General features: G+C 47.8%; 3 protein-coding genes across 3 annotated transcripts; all 3 read right to left on the bottom strand.

Moving 5' to 3' along the window:
• Positions 1-1815: 1815 nt before the first annotated feature.
• On the bottom strand, positions 1816-4213 carry LOC118502888 (solute carrier family 25 member 45). Its single transcript, XM_036035606.1, has 6 exons — positions 3627-4213; positions 3427-3539; positions 2909-3015; positions 2709-2842; positions 2284-2645; positions 1816-2202 (listed from the first exon to the last, which is right to left on the bottom strand). Exons 1-6 carry the CDS (start codon positions 3667-3669, stop codon positions 2071-2073), a joined length of 891 nt encoding a protein of 296 aa, XP_035891499.1. The 5' UTR covers positions 3670-4213; the 3' UTR covers positions 1816-2070.
• Positions 4214-5109: 896 nt separating this feature from the next.
• LOC118502901 lies at positions 5110-5758 on the bottom strand. The gene is made up of 2 exons (XM_036035623.1): positions 5557-5758; positions 5110-5461 (listed from the first exon to the last, which is right to left on the bottom strand). Exons 1-2 carry the CDS (start codon positions 5681-5683, stop codon positions 5271-5273), a joined length of 318 nt encoding a protein of 105 aa, XP_035891516.1. The 5' UTR covers positions 5684-5758; the 3' UTR covers positions 5110-5270.
• Positions 5759-6830: 1072 nt separating this feature from the next.
• Positions 6831-7369, bottom strand: LOC118502903. Its single transcript, XM_036035626.1, has 2 exons — positions 7161-7369; positions 6831-7093 (listed from the first exon to the last, which is right to left on the bottom strand). Exons 1-2 carry the CDS (start codon positions 7285-7287, stop codon positions 6903-6905), a joined length of 318 nt encoding a protein of 105 aa, XP_035891519.1. The 5' UTR covers positions 7288-7369; the 3' UTR covers positions 6831-6902.
• Between the last annotated feature and the right edge of the window lie 359 nt (positions 7370-7728).

Here is a 7728-nt window from a genome sequence, read left to right as displayed (position 1 = left end):
GTGTGCACGGTTTAGATGACTGAGATGCACGGTAGAAAGGCGACGATAAGTCTGCAGCTCAGCCATTTGCTTTACCTGAAACCCGAAAAGATACTAATTGTGCTTGTTGTTTGTTTTAGTGTAAATCGGGCGAAAACTTTGCTGCCGAATGCTGAATATGGAGGAAGCGCCACAGTAGGTGGATTAAGAACAAGATTAGGCGGCAAAATTGGGGAACACGGCCAGTTATCCATCTTCTGATGCGGAAGGATATATCATACAGTGGTGGTGTACGATCGGGTAAGGAAGAAAAGTGAATGGAAAATTGGCAGAAAACGAAACAAAAACGCGAAAAGAGCGATCACGATGGGTTGGTAAGTTTGCTGTAATAGAGAACAAACTTATTAGCTTATAAAATCAGCGTAAAAAGAGTTAGTTAATAGTCAACCGAAACTTTAGAGAACGAAAGAGAAAAACAAACACTAGAATAAACAATACGAAAGTGTGTAGAGGAAATAACACCCGAGCGATAAAACGATACCGCAAGCACCCATATTAAAAAGCCCCAAACATCATCACTGTGGGAGGCTTTACTTTCTTCGCATAAGGTCTCAGTCGGTATATGATGGTAAAACATGCATTAAACGGTATGGGTTTAAGACAGCACGGTTGCTAAACCTGATAATTCACTAGTGTAAGAGGTGCTTATCGAATAAAAAATGTAAAACAAGCTAGTGCACTAAACAACCAGGAAGAAAAGGGTGTACAGATCATAATTTAATTTCCATCCCCCGAAACTAAACGTTGGGCCCCTCCTAAACGTTATGAAATAAACACATTAAGAAAACCTAACCCCCCACATACATGGACAACAACATTAGCCGCGCTGCAAACATTTCCTCCAAAAATGCCTAGTAGACGACGACCGTATCGCGCGTAGCTAAGGAAGCATGGGTTAACACAGGTTTATGCCACAGCCTACTATAACCGTGTTAGAGTGAATGTGTTGTATTGATATGAGTAGAAAGGATGAAGAGACAAAAAAAAACAAAACATAGGAACATATAAGAAAATTACAGTGGCACAGGTTGCTAAGTAAGGGACAGGAAAATTCACCTTTCCCTTGAACCAGCTGTGGATCATAAAAAAGAAAACTTTAAAACTCAACACACTAAACAGATCCACGATGTGAATAGAGACGATGGAGAAAGCGATACACACGGGTAAAGAAACGTCACAGTACAGTACAGTAGTAGTCGGCCAATGTCGGACTTGCCCTTGGTGCAACAGGCCCCAGAAGTTAAGGAAGAGAGGAAAGAGGAGGTGAAAATTGGTTGCCGATGATGTCACACATCACAGGAGGCGCAGACCTACAACATGGTGAAATATGCAGTTTTCCACAAGCACAAACTGGATAACGCGAGACGTGTAGTTCGTTGAACAAGAAAACGATTATATGAGCAGCAGCAGGGATGAACTGATGAAGAAAAAAAAAACCATGAACACAAGAGAAAATGTTAGTAAAACCAAAGGGATAAAAATAATATAATATAACAATTAAAATATATTAAGAAAACACTATAGAAGAAGGTGAACAAGAAGCAGTTTTATGAAACCGGCACCTGGAGGATGGTTAGATGACAGCTGTGAACTAGAACGGTAAGTTTTGTCATCAGTTTTGGAAACGGTTCAGATAACTATTCATTAGTCTGTCAGTCCTCACTACTGGGGGAACGGTTCGGATGGGACTTGGATCCTAGTCCTGCCGTATGAAAACTGGCACCGTTGTCGACTCTCTATTACTACTAATAAAGTCATAAACACGCTTCCAATAGATATATTTTAACTTTAAGGCGCGTGTATATCTAACGCTTTAATTTATTTTACACAGCTTAACATATATTAATGTACACAAATTTTAAGTTCTTAAATTACTCCATATGATGTAAATATCTGCATCTTCTTCTAACCCCAGTACACAATCCTGACAACTTACAGCTTGAACAACTGCCATCAATCACAAGGAACATAATTATACTTATCGGTGCGATAGATACACTAATCCTCCGCGTAATCGTGTGTCCCCATCCATCATTTCTCATCAAGCAAATGTTGACACTTCTCCAGACAGTACTCGTACCCGAGAAAGGTGGCCGAATTGACGGGAGCGGCACGGGCAATAATCACCAGGCTACCCCGGAACAGTGAGCGCCATCCATGTTTCTGCAATTGGAAGCGAAAAGGCAGGCCGTTGGATGTTGGTTGGAGATAAACGGCTGAAGAGGTAAGTGAAAACCAACCTACCTTTATCATCGACCGGAAACAGTGCATCATGCTTTTGTGCACGGACGGATCCGTTTCCGCCTGCATGACCGTCTTTACCACGTCGAACGGTACGATAAACATCCACGAGGCAACACCCGCCACCGCGCCCGCCGTCGCTATCAACGAGGCCTGCAGGGCACCACCGATCGGTACACCGGTAAGCCGTTCCTTGCTGAGCCGGTGCAGTCGCTCCTCAATCTCCAGCATATACTCGTACACGTACATGTACACACCGTACGGCAGGACGTCGCGGAACATCATCGGTGTGATGCCGCGGTAAATCCCCGAGAAGCCTTCGCGCCGGAAAATGTCCTTCAGACACGCCCACGGATGTCCGATAACTGGGAAACCGGGAACCGGTAGTGTAAAAATGGTCCTACACCATTAGAAATTCCAATACTCACAGGATAGTGTCTGCAGCCGTACTTTCACCACCTCGATCGGACAGGCCAGAAACACTTGCGCCAGACCGGCCATTGATCCTGCGAGAAACACGTGCTTCCTCCAGTATGCCTTTCGTAGCCGATCCGATCGTGTACTGTGGAGGGTGATAGAATCTTATATTGTATATTAGCTCTTCAAGATCGGCGTGCTCATCACTTACTGCTTTTGTAGATAGCGCAGATGTGAACCGTACACGGCAAAGACGACCGAATTCAAGGCACCGTTCGATAGTAGCGGGAAGTACATTCCACGGTAGAATCCTCTGAGCTACAACAACACAGATCGGGAGAAGAGAGAGAGGGAGAGACGTCAGCTGTCTGCAGTAAACACATAGCCCCACCCAACCTAAGCAGGTGGACGACACTATGAATGGGAAGCTGTGATCGACCCTGACCACCACCGACGGCAGCGTGTGTTGGTGTGGTTCTAAATTTGGCCACCCCATCATAGGGAAGTGACTTCCGCACGTTGTTCGTACGATGTTTATTGCTCACGGCGAGCTGCACGCGTCTCTTCGATTTGCCAGGATTAATTTCGTACACTGGCGTCTAGCCGCGCGCTAGAATGTGAGGTGATTGCATGCTTAGCCTCGCGTGAACCGTCGCGGGAACCCATCGGCTGAGCGCGTTTCGGTGACGTTTTTGGCTCGATATGTACGCAAACACCGTCGTCACTTACACCATTGTTGCGTATGATGATGTTGTACATTGCGCTGCCCATGCCGTAGTTCGAGTTCTGCTGCCATGCCTTAATCGTGTCCATCGGATGACCAACCAGCAAACCACAGGCCCCTTTTCGGAAGACGAGAAACGCAAAGAAAAAAAACGGTAACACCTTGGACGTTGTTGTTCTTCAGGGCTTCAATCTCGCTTGCTTACCACCGAAGGAACCGGCAATGAAGTCACACAGCACCGGATTCATTTTCCCACCCACACGCGCGTACCCCCCACCAACAGAGCAGCAGGAAACCCGGGTTGCGGACACACTGTGATCACCGATGCGCGAGATCCTCACGGCACACAGCTCTGCACCACAACTGGTCGGGATGGCGGCGTAGGTTCGTGCACTACCGCCACGGTAAGCAAATGTCGTCTCTCTCACGTGTTCCGATTCTCACATATATGACGCCAACGCGACGAAAAACTACGATCAACAAGCGCGCGCTTGTGTGCGTGATCGTCTGTCGTGAAATTTCGCGTTCGTACTATTCACAGGATCAGACACCTCCACCAGATCGTTGGTCGGTGGTTGGTGTCCGGTCAGCTGTTGATGTATCAACAAGTTCGGTGCAGCGAGAAGCGCCGACTGCACCGACGCTGATAAGAAACGAGTGCGAGAGCTTCACACGTGTTCGCGAACGGTGTGTTCTAGTCTGCAACAATGAACGGCATTTGGCAAGCATTGTCTTATCGCTCTGGAGGGTTTGTTGTGTGCCAGGGAACGAGGAAGTGAAACAATTAATTTGACGGAGGTGGTTATAGCTTTGCTAGTGTCGTGTGTCTCAGTGGCGATTTGTTGTTCTAGTAGCAGTGAGATTAGTTTTTGCTAGACAATAACGGACAAAGTCCTCACAATTATTCATCTGTACCTCGCATCGGTTAGGAAACTCGGTCCAGGGTTGCATTCTACCAATCACGGCTGCATCGGATGTCCGACAGATCCAGCCAACGAGCTCGCTGTGCTGTTCTGTTACTCATGCCGAACGGGTCGCTGAAGAGCACTTTCCCATGAGTTCGGCATCCTCAGCACGTGTTCCAGCTGTTGTATATACCAGGTTTTGCCACCTTCAGAGTATCAGCAACAACCAAACTGTTCATTTAGCTCGTGGTTCATTCTCCTCCGCCCTGCTCGCACTCATCGCCAAAGATAGTCCTTAACACTCGCCGCTCGAAAATGGCTATTACATCGGCGTCCTCTGTCAGCATAGTCCATGACTCATGTCCGTCCAAACTACAACCAAAGCGCTGTTAGATGTAGATGTAGATTAGATAATACTATTTTTGGACATTGAATTTGACTTACTAGACTCTGGTGGCTATTGGGAGTTCAGCATGCTAGATATATTATATCTGAATAGCCTACTGTGACCTATGCATACCTTTCACATTTGGACTAAGAATCCTCCTGTTGCTATGATTGGTTAGATTCGGCAAAATATTATTCTTCAACAGTGGTTCAAAGCATGTCATGAGAATGGCACCAGACGGCTAGCCCGTAAAGTCTTTTTTGACTTTCATCATAGACAGAGGAGGCTTGGTAGATCCAAGCTGCGGTGAAGTGATGGCGTTGAGACACCGTTCTTTCAATGCTGTTCAAATCCTACAGCAGCTTAAATAGCTGATCATTTAAAATCACCCAGAGTGTAGTAGGAAGCGTTTTTGTGCTGTTTATTAAAAAAAAAATCTTTAACGCCAACGAAACCCGACCGCCGTCAAATGAGGGAGCGTCATCGTCGCGGAAGCGGGGGTCGCAGTACGTCAGTAAATCACATCGGAGATTAAGGTGTACCGAGGAGTACGCATTTAGATGACTTCGGCCAGCTTGGCAGCTAACGTGGCATCACCCTGAATCTCAAGCTTTCCCTGCGTTAGCGCATCGCCAACCGATAGCGTGCGGGCACTGACCGCGATCAGGTCCTCCACGGTGAGGGTGACGGTCACGTCCGGGGTCGCCGTCGTACCTTTCTCCACCTTCAACTGCTTCAGATCGATCACTGTAAACGCACACAAGCACCCATTCATTAGACACAACAGCCAGCACTATGCACTCAACTGTCCACGTTGGTTCCGGCTTTCTTCCGGCTCTTACCATACTGCTCCACACCGGACGCGGTTTTAATGTTGAACTGGAACACTCCCAACACTTTCCGGGGTCCGTTCGGATCGACGGCATTAACGCGAGCCTTCACCTTCTCGATAACAGCTTCCAGCGACATGACGACCGTGGTACGACTTCCGTTACAACAACAACCCGATCAAACTGGCAAACGAATGGACGGCGAAGATCTTCCAATCGGGGTTTTATAGCAGAGCACGTTCGAACAATCGCGCACCAGCGTTCACTTGCACTTGGGCTGATAGAAGCGGACGTAGGTAGTGCAACACACGCACACACACACACACACGCGTATGTATTAGATTGGCCTTAAGATCTTCGACCCAGCCCAACACCGATGATTAGTGAACAATCGACGAATGGACGGAAGATGGGCCAAGCTTTTCGCCGCCCCATATCTCACCTACACACGTACTCTCTTACTCTCCCAGAGTATCCCAGCGCAAAGATGACTATCTTATCTGCTTAACTTTTGGCCATAGAGATAGCAGGGATAGGCATAGGGAGCGGCCGAGGGAACGGAGAGCAGCAGCACCCTTCCCGTTGGGTGCTGGTGAAGTGGTTGCAAGTTACGGACGAAGTCATCGTTCGAGTACTACCCCGAACGGTGTACTTTTAATTGGATTATTGAGCGTGAATTGAACGGCCAGCCATCGTCAATTGGGCGTCGTTTGTGGTGCGTTCCCCGGCGGGCGAGTCATGAGCAGGTGCTATGGGATGATGGATGTGTAGTCTGGCAGCTAGGTTTTAGCTTTAATGTCCATTAGGCAACTGCAAATCTTGACCACACTTGATCCGATTAACTTGCTGTAGTTGGTGCTGCCGCGTTCAGCCCCTGCTCCGCCAGATAAGCTGCACAGCATCACAATGAGACAGCATAATAAATGGAGCAGCCCCAGCTGCACTGTGGACGCCTTATTTGGTGGTGGGAGCAAGAACCTCATAGCCAAGTCATTAATTTGAACAATTACTCGCACTGCAATTGATTATCAAGATTGCAATTGGTACACAATAATATACCACCACCGCCGCCTTATACTGCCTTATCTGATTACCGCGAATCGACCCAGCTGCTATAGCTGAACCAACAGGTTGTAGGATGACAAGCAGAATCGGGAAACAATGCTCAGAGTCAGTGTGTGACTGTTTCGAGTTACCTAACCGGGTATGCTATGCTGACTAGCTTTTCTTTTTTGTGACCAACGCCACAATCGCTACCACCTGTAAACTCTAAAGAACTCGACTTGTTGCTTGGAGGAAAAGGGAGAACGACCAGTGCTCCAAATCTTTATTTTTATCGATTCAGTCAGTCTCTTTGTTTAGATCGCATCAACCAAGGCCTGGAAGAGGTTCTGATCGCCAGTCATCGTCACCTTGCCCTGGGCGACGGCATCCTTCACCGGGACCTGCTTCGTACCGATGGCGATGAAGTCCTCATCCTTCAGGTTGATCACCACATCGGGCGATCCGGCCTTACCGTCCGACACCTTCAGTGCCTTCAGATCGACAACTGTGTGGATAGGAGAGCGTCGATTTAGTACTCTGTGCGTCGTTGAGGACTCGTCATTATTGCTTACCAATCTCGTGCATGCCATCGGCAGCCTCGATGTTCAGCTGGAACACACCGAGCACCTTACGCGGACCGTTCGGGTCGATCGAGGCAACGCGGGCCTTAATTTTCTCGATCACTGCGTCGCACTTCATGATGATGCTGATGGTGTTTGAGAAGGTTGGTTAGAACTGAGCGAGATCCTACAGAGCACTGTACCCTGCAAACGCTGGACAACGGCATTTTTATACCCCAAAACCCTGGAGTTGAAACGACTACCTACCCTAGACAGGTGGTGGTCTAGGATAATCTGCGGTAACTCTATTTTTATCATCACCGCTGTTCTTAACTCGCACCTGAAAGGGATCCGAAAGCGACCGGATTAATGGCAAACCTTCACCAAACCTTGCCTCACAGTCGTAGTATAATCCACGGTTAATCGGACGCGACTCGGTGCGAGATTAACCAGCACGAAAAGAGAAGCCTCCTGTGGTGGTACGATGTGGTGTGACTTCAATGTCACTGGATTTGGAGCTGTTCAACGTCATCACAGGGGGCGCCAGCTGTCGTGTATATCCGGGGGAAAATGTTTGCCT

Source organism: Anopheles stephensi, chromosome 2 (genome assembly GCF_013141755.1).
Source record: "Anopheles stephensi strain Indian chromosome 2, UCI_ANSTEP_V1.0, whole genome shotgun sequence".
Lineage (NCBI taxonomy): Eukaryota > Metazoa > Arthropoda > Insecta > Diptera > Culicidae > Anopheles > Anopheles stephensi.
Note: the sequence above shows the minus strand (reverse complement) of the source record. Positions and strands in the feature narration are given on the sequence as shown.

Bases quoted from the DNA above. Each gene is read 5' to 3' on its own strand.
- LOC118502888 (XM_036035606.1), bottom strand. From the start codon at position 3,669: ATGAATCCGGTGCTGTGTGACTTCATTGCCGGTTCCTTCGGTG. The intron at 2,843-2,908 runs GTAAGTGATGAG...CACCCTCCACAG, and splicing joins CTGCGCTATCTACAAAAGCA to TACACGATCGGATCGGCTAC. The intron at 2,203-2,283 runs GTAGGTTGGTTT...TTCCAATTGCAG, and splicing joins GTTTCCGGTCGATGATAAAG to AAACATGGATGGCGCTCACT.
- LOC118502901 (XM_036035623.1), bottom strand. From the start codon at position 5,683: ATGTCGCTGGAAGCTGTTATCGAGAAGGTGAAGGCTCGCGTTAATGCC. The intron at 5,462-5,556 runs GTAAGAGCCGGA...GTGCGTTTACAG, and splicing joins GTCCGGTGTGGAGCAGTATG to TGATCGATCTGAAGCAGTTG.
- LOC118502903 (XM_036035626.1), bottom strand. From the start codon at position 7,287: ATGAAGTGCGACGCAGTGATCGAGAAAATTAAGGCCCGCGTTGCCTCG. The intron at 7,094-7,160 runs GTAAGCAATAAT...CTATCCACACAG, and splicing joins CGATGGCATGCACGAGATTG to TTGTCGATCTGAAGGCACTG.